Source organism: Corythoichthys intestinalis, chromosome 7 (assembly GCF_030265065.1).
Source record: "Corythoichthys intestinalis isolate RoL2023-P3 chromosome 7, ASM3026506v1, whole genome shotgun sequence".
NCBI classification, from domain to species: domain Eukaryota; kingdom Metazoa; phylum Chordata; class Actinopteri; order Syngnathiformes; family Syngnathidae; genus Corythoichthys; species Corythoichthys intestinalis.
The window spans coordinates 32,250,365-32,264,205 of record NC_080401.1 but is presented as its reverse complement, the minus strand read 5'-3'; the positions used below and the strand labels follow the sequence as shown (position 1 = coordinate 32,264,205).

Here is a 13,841-nt window from a genome sequence, read left to right as displayed (position 1 = left end):
TTTGTGACCTCACATACCATGCCATTGAAGGCAATAAACATGCAATCCATTTTAACTACCGATACTAACTGGAAGCGATTGAGCACTCAAATCCCATGAAATTAAATTCCCTCTTTTACTAATCACCATAACACATACTCTGTGAGCTGGTAATGAATAAGTTAAACTCTTGTTGTACCTATTTATTACGTGCGTGTGTGTGTGGCTGAAAATCACCCCTGTTTTTCTCTCTTAGGTAAAATACAGAGCGCAACGCCACATGACACGCAAGGCAGTGTTGAAGATGGTGGCGGTGTGGGCGCTGGCTTTCCTCCTCTATGGCCCTGCCATCATCTTCTGGGAGGCAGCGGTCGGCTACAGTGTGGTGCCAGCTCAAGAGTGCTACGCAGAATTCTACTTCACCTGGTACTTCCTGCTGTGCGCCTCCACCTTTGAGTTTTTCACCCCCTTTGTGTCAGTGGCCTACTTCAACCTAAGCATCTACCTGAACATCCACCGGCGCAACAAGAATTTGAGCGCGGGCCTCAACGAGATGCCGACCCCCAAGCCGGTGAAGAAGCAGCGGGATGGTGCCGCTTGGTCCGTGTTCTTCGTCAAGACGCGCAAGGTTACAGACTACCCTTCTCTTTCATTTCTTTGTGGCATTTGACATGCATCAATTCGTATCCCTCTTCTGATTAAAGGGACAGAACACACCTTGCATAGAATAAATGACCTTCCCATCATAGACGGTTGCCCGAAATAACAGTCACACTTTTTTTTTCATCGCTTGACAGCACCTGCAACTTATACTATATACAGTGTATCACAAAAGTGAGTACACCCCTCGTATTTTTGCATATGATTAAGTACCGTATTGGCCCGAATATAAGACGGTGTTTTTTGCATTGAAATAACACTGAAAAAGAGGGGGTCGTCTTATATTCGCGGTCTAGACATTAGAGGTGTGCAAAATTTCCGATTCTTAGATTATTCGCGATTCGGCCGTGGAAGATTCGAGAACGATTCACAAACATCCAAATTCCGATTATTGAAATATGCCAAGTAAAGCGGAAGTACAACACACTCAGCGCGCCGCGCGGTCAATGAGCAACGGAGCGAGAGTAGCTAAACATCATGCTTCTCATTACCCGGCCCCTCGGGTAATGCCAATGCTCAACTCACGGCTCTAGCTCAACTCATGCCACGAGATAAAAAAACACAACAACATACCTGAAGCTGCTACAAAAGTACGTCATCCACATAATGTTACGGTAGATATCATTTATATAAGACTAGATGCACTACGGTAGCGGTAGCGTTTGCAGCACATCTACAAAAAGCTAGATGCAGACGTAGTAAACGGCCGCCATCTTAAAGCAGTACACTTCTCTGCAAGGCTGTTGTAGCGAACCTTCCAAGCAAACCTAATTAACTTTTTATCTAAAATACTCCTAAATCGGTAAAATATTGACTTGAATCTATCTTTAAAATAGTTTTAAAACTTTCACATGTCGAAAGTTGACAAACGGGACATTATGGATTAACGGGAGCAATTTTAACAACTTTAACGGTTGATTCACAACATTAAATTAATTGAATGTAGTTTAAAGCTGCTGATACAGAATGGGGACTGGAGTTTTTTATTTACTGTTATTTTTGTATATTTGTTTACTGCTATATGTTAACCAGATACTGAAATAGTAGTTTGGTTTAGCCTGAGAGTATTTTTGAACAATTTTGGAACAAATGTACAAAATATTTATTAAAAAAAAAAAAAAAAAAAAAAGGGGGGGGGGGGTGCATCAATAATCGTTTTAGAATCGAATTGGACCATCTGAATCGTAATCGTAATCGAATCGTTAGGTGCCCAAAGATTCCCAGCTCTACTAGACATTATATCCATTCACAACGCTAGATGACGCCAGATATACAGTGTAATTGAAGCGATGTTCTGTCATGACAGATCTCAGCTACTCTCAAGTTTAACCAGTTTGCATTATTTTATTGCAATGTTTTTCCTTATTCAGATTTGTTTCAAGACTACAGTTACATTTAGACTTCACTTTGATGGTTAATGCAGTTATTGCAATTTTGTTGTTTTATCACAATAGATTGGTTTATTTACATTTCAAAAACCAGAAGCCATTCATTAACGAATGTGATTGCACTTTAAGTTTACATATTTTATTAATATAATATTAATTAATATATTATTAAGATTTGAATGAGGCAAAATAATGTGCCTTTTCTCTCAAATATATTGTTATAATCATTTGTTTCGGATGTACTGTAATTATTTTCTGTATAAAAATTAATTTGGTGTTCAAAAAGTCAAACTTGAGTCTTGAAAAAGAGGGGGTCGTCTTATAATCAGGGCCATATATTCGGGCCAATACGGTATATCTTTTAATGGGACAACACTGACAAAATGACACTTCGACACAATGAAAAGTAGTCTGTGTGCAGCTTATATAATATAGTTAATTTATTTCCCCTTCAAAATAACTCAAAATATAGCTATTAATAACTAAACCCCTGGCAACAAAAGTGAGTACTAAGCCTGCCGCGATAACAAATTTTAGTGTGCGATAATTTATCTCATAAATTAATTGCGATATGCGATATTATTGTGTCCCCCACCCCAATTTTGTTTTTAAAAAAGCTATTCACAATAACAGTATATATTAATAGATCAGGTGCACCCATTTAAATGTGATAAATCTTTACTCTTAAATTCAAAAATACTTTTTAAGAAATCACAACTAAAAACAATAATCCATGCCTCTTCAAAGCAAAAGACAACAATATTAATACCGCACAAAAACAGAATGAATAAAATGTCTTTTTCAAGGAAAAAATCAAATGGCACTTAATAACTTAAGCATTAACCAAATGAAAACTTTTCCCCTTATAGCTTCTTCAATAGCGTTCCATGTGTAATATTCTGATTGGATGTTTTCCGAGGCACCCTGTAGCACATGCAAAGGTGATGTTGTTTTGTTCATGTGACATAGCAGTGAGAGAGAGAGACACAACCTGCCGAGAGCCACAGGTTGAGGAAGTGGTGTTAGCGTCGTGTGTTAATGAAAAACGTTTTCAGCATGTCGTGTTTTTGATATCATTGCCAGAAAAACACATATAATAGGATCATACAGCTTCCTTTTTAATGTTGTCCTTATAATGATGATCTGCTGCATCATAAATCACTTTGTGACTTTCCACCTCCATGATTGAGCGTTCTTCGTCCATATTTCGCTGGTTAAACCGTGAATAAGCAACTGGGCTGTGGACTCCGCCCATTTTGACGGATGAGTCTCCAGCAAAAATAGAAAATAACCTAAACCATCCGGAGGGCTCTGGCACGCCGGAGATTGTCCGCAGTCTCCGGAGCACTGACATGTCCGATATATGTTCAACAACAGAATATAATGGGAACAGCTTGGCTCCGGCGCTATTTTTTGCGGGACCCAGAACGAAGAAGCATTTTGCATTGTTGATAACAAGGAAGCCGAACTTTTAACAGCACGTCTGCCGCACGTGCACGCGAGGCGATAAATCGCAGCGGGAAAATATACGCCTTCATTTTTATTTACCATGCAATAAATGGAATTATTGCATATTGCGACAGGCTTAGTGAGTACACCCCTTTGAAAAAACGTACATCCCTAAATGTCCAAATTGAGTACTGCTTGTCATTTTCCCTCCCAAATGTCATGTGATTCGTTACAGGAGTGCTGTCAGCATTGCTGCAGAGATTGAAGATGTGGGGGGGTCAGCCTGTTAGTGCTCAGACCATACGCCGCACTCTACATCAAATTGGTGTGCATGGCTGTCACTCCAGGAGGAAGCCTCTTCTGAAGACGGTACACAAGGAAGCCCGCAAACAGTTTGCTGAAGACATGTCAACAAAGCACATGGATTACTGGAACCATGTCCTATGGTCTGATGAGACGGGTGGGCTTTCTTGTGCACCGTCTTTAGAAGAGGCTTCCTCCTGGGGTGACAGCCATGCACACGAATTTGATGTAGAGTGCGGCGTATGGTCTGAGCACTAACAGGCTGACCCCACCCCACATCTTCAATCTCTGCAGCAATGCTGACAGCACTCCTGTAACGTATCACATGACATTTGGGAGGGAACATAACAAGCAGTACTCAATTTGGACATTTAGGGATGTATGTTTTTTTCAAAGGGGTGTACTCACTTTCGTTTCCAGGGGTTTAGATATCAATGGCTATATTTTGAGTTATATTGAGGGGAAAATAAATTACATCTATTACATAAGCTGCACACAGACTATTTTTCATTATGTCAAAGTGTCATTTTGCCAGTGTTGTCCCATGAAAAGATATACTTAAATATCTGCAGAAATGCGAGGGGTGTACTCACTTTTGTGACGTGCGGTCAGGGGAGGCAGGTGAGGCAGAGCCTCACCTGTCATCATGACAAAAAAATAATTATAGCATCAAATTTATATTAATATTTGTCCATTGCTCTTTATGTATGACTCATTTCAAACATTTTTTATAGTCAAAATCGCTGAATTTGCCTATTTCCTGTTCAAATAAAGAAATGAAACGAGAGGTGTGGCAGCAACGAGTAAAGCCTCACCTGCGCAATGAATGCGCAATCCATAACAAACTGGGTTGATACATGGAATTGGAGAGTGCTGGTTGCCGTACATCTGCATGTCGCCATTATAATGTTTCCAGATACGTTTATTTCACCTGATTTTCCACAGTCTGGCTAATGTCTTTAACCCTTAAAGTTTAATGTTTGTTATCGACATATTTAGTTTTGCTGATGGGAAATAAAACCGCAGTGAAAAGGCACAGGTTGCGGCAGATAGTACTCTGCCGCACTGAAAGGGGGCGTACGTGAAACTGGACTTTCCGTTAAAAGTGGACGCGATTAACACAACACCGGAGCTAAAAGGTTTGCTTCAAACTATGGGACAGAAGATAACTCGCGCTTTTCAAACGGACTGGTACACCCGAAAAGACTGGCCATGTGGCTGTCCTTCGAAAAATCGTCTTTGCTACTTTCCCTGCCATTTCTTCTCAACTTGTGCCAATGTTTGGACTAACACGAGATATTGTGACATTAAAAAACTACCACGAAGCCTCAGCAAACATGAGCTCTCGACAACTCACATTCAAAGCCTGATTGCTTTAAAAGCTTTTGGAAGCTCAAGGATCGATTTGGCTTTGACGAACAGCGGAAGCTTAACGGTAGCATCCACAATCCTAAGGTAAAGGAAAACCGAAAGAGTTTGAAAGACCTCATTAATGCAACCTGCATTCTAGGTAAACAGGAGTTAACATTTCGTGGTAACGATGAGCGTGTAAGCTCTTCTAAACGTGGCATATATGTAGAACGATTACATGGTTTTGCTGAGAAAGATGAAAGGTTAGCTAGACATTTGGACACATCCACTGTGTTTTTCATCTGGCTTGTCAAATAGAACACAGAACGATCTAATTGAAGCAATCCTCTCCATTGAGGCGGAGAGATTTTTTAAAGTAAAGGAAAATAAGGAGGACTTTTACAAAAAGGGCGTAGGTTTGCATAGGGACGGTAGGGACATAACACTACCAACTTTCAGGATGCTAAAATTGTCCCCATCAACTTTTAAGCAACCTTACCTTTTTTGCATGATATAATGTTCAGTTATATAGAGAATTTAGATCTTTCAATAGTTCCATATGTTGTAAGGATAGCATTGACCCTGCCATTATTAAGTGAATTATTTTCATTATGTTTATGTTTGCTAATAAAAACCAGACATTTATTCAGGAAGTTTTCAAAATGTTTCTTTAGTATTTTTTAAAAACAAAGGTTTGAATCGAACAGTGTATCATCTGAACCAATGCACGTAAAAGTTATTATCAGTAGATAAGGATTTATTTTGCATTGATCATTTTGCCTATTAATTAATTAGGTTCATATTCATGAGAAATGTGGCCCTTTGCCCCCTTCATCCAATCTGTTTGGTTTTATTAATGTCCCGTCCCCAGCAAAAAGTGTACCTACATGCAGGTTATGCTGTTATATCGTCCCTACGAACGTTGAGACCAAAGCTATGCCCTTCCAAAGTAACACCGGTTTTTGTGGTGAAGGACAGGCGCAAGACTACAAACAGTTTTCATTTCAATCTTATTTAAAAAAAAAAAAAAAGAGCTTAGACTAAGAAAAATACAATAGAATATTTAAAAACTAAATTTTGGCCTTAAATAAAATATTCTTTGTTTTTCTTTTCACACTTTTTGTTTAGCAATCTGTAATAAATTGATTAAAGTATCAAAATTAAAAGTTTTAAAAACAACTGAATGTTTCACTAAAGGTCAGAATTGAATTCTGTGGTTTTGTACACCACTCTTTACTCTCATTTATGTTGCATTAATTATAGAATTGCGACGGCCAACACATTGAGGGTGTAGCGCAAATGCATGTTATTTTCTTACTTTTACGTATCGATAATATGTACCGTGTGTGCGTGTTTTGTGAAGAATGCTGATGAGATATGAAATAACCAGTAGCCAATTGAATAAGCTTCCCTTTTTGGTTTATATATTTGGAAATCTGACACTAAAGGAGTCAGTGCCTCACCAACCATGAACCTCACCGCACGTCACTGACTGTAGGTTATCTGTAAGCTTCTGTCAATAATCGATACATTGGTTTAAAAAGATGTCAATGTTTCATGAAGGAACCAACTGGTTGCTAACAAAATTTTCCACTAGAATAGAGTAAATGTTAATTAATTGGCTGTCTTTGACAGCACTAAGCGACAATTCATTTTGACATTTGTTCATTCGCCCCTCTCCATCAATTGATTGGACATCTTGCGACATCAATGGCACTCAAACATGAGCATTCAGAGGTAGCCCTTCAAGTTTAAATGAAATGGGACATCTAACGTTGTCAATGGCAAACAAAGAGTTATATCATTTGTTTGTTGCAATAATGCGGTGTTGCTTCAACAAATCTGCCCTGACATGTTATCATAGTGTGTGAGGATGGCATTTGACAGACTGCCCGCAAAACAGATTTTTTTTTTTCTAATTTTAGAAGTAGCTCACTTTTCTCTTTAATCGTTGAATCTTATATCTAATAATATCGTAGATTGATTTCCTGGCCCGTGTATTTGTTTGTATTTCCATATTGTGAAATAATCGTTAATAATAATAATCGTGAGTCTTGTGTCACATGGTATCGTACCAGAAGGTACCCAGAGGTTCTCACCCCGAATATATACAGCAGTGTTGTTTTCGTCAACCATGACAATTAGGGTTGTTCTGATCATGTTTTTTTGCTCCCGATCAGATCGTTTTAGTTTGAGTATCTGCCGATCCCGATATTTCCCGATCCGATTGCTTTTTTTTGCTCCCGATTCAATTCCAATCATTCCCGATATTTATTCCCGATCATATACATTTTGGCAATGGATTAAGAAAAAAATGAATAAAACTCGGACGAATATATACATTTAACATACAGTACATAAGTACTGTATTTGTTTATTATGACAATAAATCCTCAAGATGGCATTTACATTATTAACATTCTTTCTGTGAGAGGGATCCACGGATAGAAAGACTTGTGACTTTGTATATTGTGACTAAATAGTGCCATCTAGTGTATTTGTTGAGCTTTCAGTAAATGATACTGTGGCCATCCCAAATGCATGATGGGAAGTGGAACCATGACTGCGCAACGTGCTACCAATTGCTATATCTTCTCTGCGTTGAGAAATAACATAAGGTGTTAAGACAATGATCAACTGCCAGCTTGCTTCCCCACATTGCTTCCCATGATATTTCTAATCATAGGGAGAGAGATTGCAAGGCTTTAGCCAATTAATTAAAGGTTCCAAAGGCTGTCAAAGTTCACTCTACTCATTTTGCGCTGCCTTTTATCTCTATATATAGGTAAAACGGCGTCATTACAGATTGAGCGCGACAATGAATGAGAGGGTCATGCAGCGCTTGCATTAATTCCGTTAAATATTTTAACGTGACACATTTTAAAAAAAACTAATTGCCGCCGTTATCGGGATAAATTTGATAACCCTACCTTAAGCCTAAATTAAAGACTCTGGATGAGTGTAACATATTATGTCTGTGACGTTAAATACAATTAGAAAACAATTTAATTAAAATATATGTATATATTAAAAAAAGGCATGGCCGATATTTTTTTGCCGATTCCGATACTTTGAAAATGACGTGATCGGACATGCCGATCAATCGGGACATCTCTAATGACAATAACGAAAATATTTCATCAACGAACAATTTTTTCGTGACGATGACGTGACGCTGACGAGTTAAAAACGTGCCTTGGGAGACTAAAACATAATGAGACAAATGCCAGTTTTTGTCTGACGAGACTAGAAAGAGATGAAAATTCGCCTGTTTCCGTCATAAGTTCACAAGGTGTGACATTTTTTTGTCGTATGTGTAGTTAGCACGCATCGTAGCAGTGTTTGGTTATGTCACTCATGTGACATGCTGCGCCCCCTGCCCCACACACATACTCTCGAGGCTCCAAACTTTCCTTTCGTGAATAAAATGTCAGGTGCTGCTTGGTAAGTTTTGTTTTCTTATCTTGGCTAGATATGCCATGTTGCTTTAGCCTTTAAAGGTCTGTGTTGAGTGGTCATCACACACTAAATGTAATTTGTAGCATTAGCATGGCGTTCGCGTGGTGAGTGTTAAATGCTTGGAAAAAAATTTACTTACAGTTAGTGGAATCTAGGTGAGTTTAATTAATTGAAAATAATGTGTTTTCCTGCTAGGTTGTGTTATCATCATGAAGAGTTTGAGGTCCTTGTAGACCAGGGGTAGCCAACTTCGGTGCTCGGGGGCCCCTATCCAGCTTGTTTTCCATGTCTCCCTCCTTCAAAACACCTGAATCAAATGATCAGCTCATCAGTAAGCTCTGCAGGAGCCTGATAACGATCCTGATTATATGAGTCAGGTGTGTTGGAGGAGGGAGACATGGAAAACAAGCTGCATAGTGGCCCTCGAGGACCGGAGTTGGCTACCGCTGTTGTATACTCTACAAGGATGTGCTCATCTGTCAATGTTCATTTTAAATTGGTGGGAATCTTTTATATTTATGTTTTTATTCATGGACTAAAACTTTCTAAGTTTACAGATGAAAACATTTTTGAGTAACTGTTGAATAAAACTAGACAAAATTTGTCTGACTTGTCGTTGACTAAAACTAGACGAAGACGAACACATTTTGAAATGACTAAAATATGACTAAGAATATTAAGTATTTCGTCCAAAAGACTGAGACTACAAAATTGCCAAAAACAACACTGGTATACAGTTTCTTTCTTGGTCTCTGATAAAATAAAATTCCCCCCTTGCGTCTTACTCAAGTGCGACTAATAGGGGTTTTTTCCACTTCATTTTTGATTGGTAGGACTTACATTCAAGTCTCACTTATAGTCTGGAAATTACAGTACTGAGAGTGCATATTGCGAATTTAGACCTCTGATAATGGAAAAAAAATAATGTTTAAACACAAAAAATGGCACCGCTTAAGAGCACACTCAGACATCAGGAACAGTAGCAGGAACAGTAAAAAAAAAAAACAAATCGTTCAAACACTGTAGCATTTCACACTTTCTGTGGTTTTCAGGCAAAATCAGTGTGTACAGTAAAACGACTATTAAAGTGATGATAAGTTTATAAACTGTTAATTTTCTATAGTTGTACTTTAAACATTGGACCAGTCAGAAGTATGACATACCGTCTGGTTTACTCGCTTTTGAGTGGCTAAAGTAGTACTGGCCATTTGTCTATTTCTGGGAAGTATTAGCTTTTCATTTCATAAGATTCTTTCCGCTGGCATGCTCACGATGTAGGTGCCGTCTTCTCCTTTCAGGTGTCGTGCAGTGAGCCCACCGCCATCTCTGCCGTCATCGAGGACGATGATGGACTGACGCCGTCCTCCTGCGTCAATCTGGACGCCGGTCAGATCCTGGCGCACAGGGAGAAGTCCTCGCCGGGCGGCAGGAACTCCAGGTCCTTCCAGCCCTCGCCGGCAGTGACAGCGCCGGGCCGCAGGGCACCAGGGTCCCGCCTTTCCCGCGACATTAAAATCGCCAAGTCGCTGGCCGTCATCGTGTGCACTTTCGGTATCTGCTGGGCTCCTTACACGCTGCTGATGATCATCCGCGCCGCCTGCAGCGGGACGTGCGTGGCCAACTACTGGTACGACATCACGTTCTGGCTCCTGTGGCTCAACTCGGCCATCAACCCGTTTCTCTACCCGTTGTGCCACAGCAGCTTCCGAAGGGCTTTCTCCAAAATCCTGTGTCCTAAGAGACAATCGGTCCAGCCTCAGGTGGTGGAGCCACAGTCGTGTTAGAGCGTGAAAAACACTTGAACCAATGCAAAAACTGCCAAACTGTGTAAAAACGACGAAAAAAGAAAAAATAATAAATTTTCTTCTTCCTTCATCCCAAAAATCCAATATATGAAAATAAGAGTCTTTGAGGATGCTCAAAGCACAAAGATAGAAATCATAAGAGAGAAGACCTCCGCCAAGGCTGGACAATCCAAAACCTTGTGACCCCCCAAATTACTTTTGTTGTATGTGTAGTACCTGAATTTGGGTCCGAAGATTACAGCGAAACCTCAAAAGTGAAAACAATCATCTCATCTTACCTTTGTGTGGGTCATTCCGCAATTGGAGGACAAATTCTGTCCCAACTTTCAAATTTTTTAATACAGTAATTTTCAGACTATGAGGCGCACCTGACTATATGCCGCCACCCACCAAATTTGACACGAAAAAGGCATTTGTTCTTAGATAAACCGCACTAGACTATAAGCCGTAGTTTCCTTTATTGTATTATGGGATATTTACACCAAAATATGATAACCGGTAACACTTCATTTGACAACAGCATCATAAGACTGTCTTAAGACCAAATGAACCACCATGAAGCTTTGAACCAATTGACTTCAAGAAGCTTCATTTGGCCATCACTGCTCCCTTGGGGGAGACAGTCAACCTCTGCTGACACCTCCTGTCAACTCTGTTGTCATCCAACGTTCCTCCTAGCATGCATTGCGGCACTACAGATGAAAATAACAATCAAAATTCATGTTCTGTGCTCATTTTTTTTTTCGGTTACTGTTCCAGTTGTTTAATCAATTTCTAGTTATGGTATTTGGTAACACTTTATTTGGCAGTGGCGCCATAAGACTGTCATAAGACAATCATAATTATGACATGACACTGTCATCAGCATTTATAAATACTTATAGTACAGTACCGCTCAAATAGTGGAGTGGGCGCCCCAAAGGGGGCACAGAGTGATGCCGTTGGTGGCGCATGTGACCTCGTGGAGCATACTTTTTTGCCTTACTAGAATAAAGCATTCACACAGTAGGTGGCAGTGGCGCTCTCATTTTCAAAGTGCGCAGTTATTTTTTGACCAAACAATAGCGCACAGCAAAGAGCGCTGGAGATGTGAAGAGCTAAGACGAGGAAATATGACAAAGCGTATGTAGCGTTTGGATTTGACTTTTGATACAGTTGGAAACAAGGAAAGACCAGTCTGTATCTAAAACTGTTTGCAACGGACAGCAGTAAGCTAAATCAATTAAGACGTCACTTTAAAAGATTAGACCCCAATCACATTGATAAGCCGCTTGATTCTTTTTTTCAGCGAAGACGTGCTGAATATTGCCAACACTCATCCTGCTTGGTCAGTGTTAAATCAGTAAACCAGCGAGCACTGTGACCATCATATAAGGTGGAATAACAAGTTGCTCAATGTAAAATAGCAAAAATTAAAACTGCCCCTCTGTCCAATGACAGTGTTGTTTTTGTTCTATTATTATTATTTTCTTTTTTCCAGTCAAATGGTTTGACATATTGTTCTCATGAGTTAATATTGCTAATCAATTTGAATTTATTATTATTTATTGATTTTATTCAATTTCATTTTTCAGTATTAAATGGTCAAAAAATGTACTTTGAGTGTATTTTTACAGTTTGAATGTGACTTTTTTTTTTTTTTTTAATTCAGGCAAAGTGATGCGCTTTAAGTCTTTTCTGTTAGTTGATCTACCGTATATTACTTTTTTCTATAATATTAAAAACGACAGTGTTATGCAGAGGTGTACTGATAATAATAATAATTTTATTGACAAATGATACTATTTTCAGTGGCGGCAGAGAGTTGGGGGGGGGGCACTAAACGATTACGTCTTCCTGGGAGGGCGTAACAGAAAATAATTGAGAAGCACTGTTATCACAGATGTCATTTAGTGTCATATGGCAAAGGATCTCACAGTTAGTGGTATAACATGCCAGATGACACTTAATGACATCTGTCATAAGCATTCAGTAATGCCTATGATCGTGTCATGTCATAATTATGACGGTCTTATGACGCCGCTGTCAAAGTGTTACCTATTAACCCAAATAAATCCACAAATAAGCCGCACTGGACTATAAACCACAGGATTCAAAATGAGGGAAAATAGTAGCGGCTTATTGTCCGAATACTACAGTAATCCATCTACAAAGATACTAAAACTGTTTCTGAATAAATTTATTTGGCTTTAAACAAATATATACAAATAAAGAGAAAAGAATGCTAATAAATAGTTTTGAAAGTGACCACCCCGCTCCCCCCCAAAAAATGTCTTGGGTACCCTTAAAATGTCATTTTCTCTTGTTCCGCCACCTATAAACAACTTGAAATATAAATTATTTATGGAATATGGCGGGGGCAAACATGTTGATGACCCCGAAACGCAGTGTAGGCAATAAAATTAACTTACAATATATACAGGTCCTTCTAAAAAAATTAGCATATTGTGATAAAGTTGCGGCACAGTGGCTGAGTGGTTAGCACATCTGCCTCACAGTTCTGAGATCAAGGGTTCAATCCCAGGCTTCGGCCTTCCTGTGTGGAGTTTGCATGTTCCCCCCGTGCCTGCGTGGGTTTCCTCCGGGAACTCCGGTTTCCTCCCAAAGACATGCATGGTAGGCTGATTGAACACTCTAAATTGTCCGTAGGTATGAGTGTGTGCGTGTATGGTTGTATGTCTCCTTGTGCCCTGCGATTGGCTGGCAACCAGTTCAGGGTGTCCCCTGCCTACTGCCCGTAGTCAGCTGGGATAGGCTCCAGCACCTCCGCGACCCTCGTGAGGAAAAAGCGGCATGGAAAATGAATGATAATGTTCATTATTTTCTGCAATGTACTGATAAACATTACACTTTCATATATTTTAGATTCATTACACACAACTGAAGTAGTTCAAGCCTTTTATTGTTTTAATATTGATGATTTTGGCAAAAAAAGTCCAGAAAAAACAAAAATCCCAATCCCAAAAAATTAGCATATCATGAAAAGGTACTCTAAAGAAGCTACTAACCTAATCATCTGAATCAACGAATTACCTCAAAACACCTGCGAAAGATTCCTGAAGCTTTTAAAAACTCCCAGCCTGGTTCATTACTCAAAACCGCAATCATGGGCAAGACTGCCGACCTGACTGCCGTCCAGAAGGCCATCATTGACACCCTCAAGCAAGAGGCTAAGACAAAGAAAGAAATCTCTGATTGAATAGGCTTCAGTGGGAAGTCTGTGGGAAGGAAAAAGTGTGGCAGGAAACGCTGCACAAACAGAAGAGGTGACCGCACCCTGAGAAAGATTGTGGAGAAAGGTCGATTCCAGACCTTGGCGGACCTACAGAAACAGTGGACTGAGTCTGGATTAGAAACATCCAGAGACACCGTGCACAGGCGTGTGCTGGAAATGGGCTACAGGTGCCGCATTCCCCAGGTAAAGCCACTTTTAAACCTGAAACAGCGG

The 13,841-nt window shown here is 39.7% G+C and overlaps 1 protein-coding gene across 1 annotated transcript in view; it reads left to right on the top strand.

The window, feature by feature from the left end:
- The window catches only part of LOC130919093 (histamine H3 receptor), a 33,681-nt gene extending 21,657 nt beyond the window's left edge, over nt 1–12,024 (top strand). The window contains exons 3-4 of the mRNA XM_057841506.1: nt 236–607; nt 9,887–12,024. Of these exons, the coding sequence (XP_057697489.1) occupies nt 236–607; nt 9,887–10,372 (858 nt within the window). The 3' untranslated portion in view covers nt 10,373–12,024. The remainder of the gene's footprint in view (nt 1–235; nt 608–9,886) is intronic.
- The last annotated feature ends 1,817 nt before the right edge of the window (nt 12,025–13,841 follow it).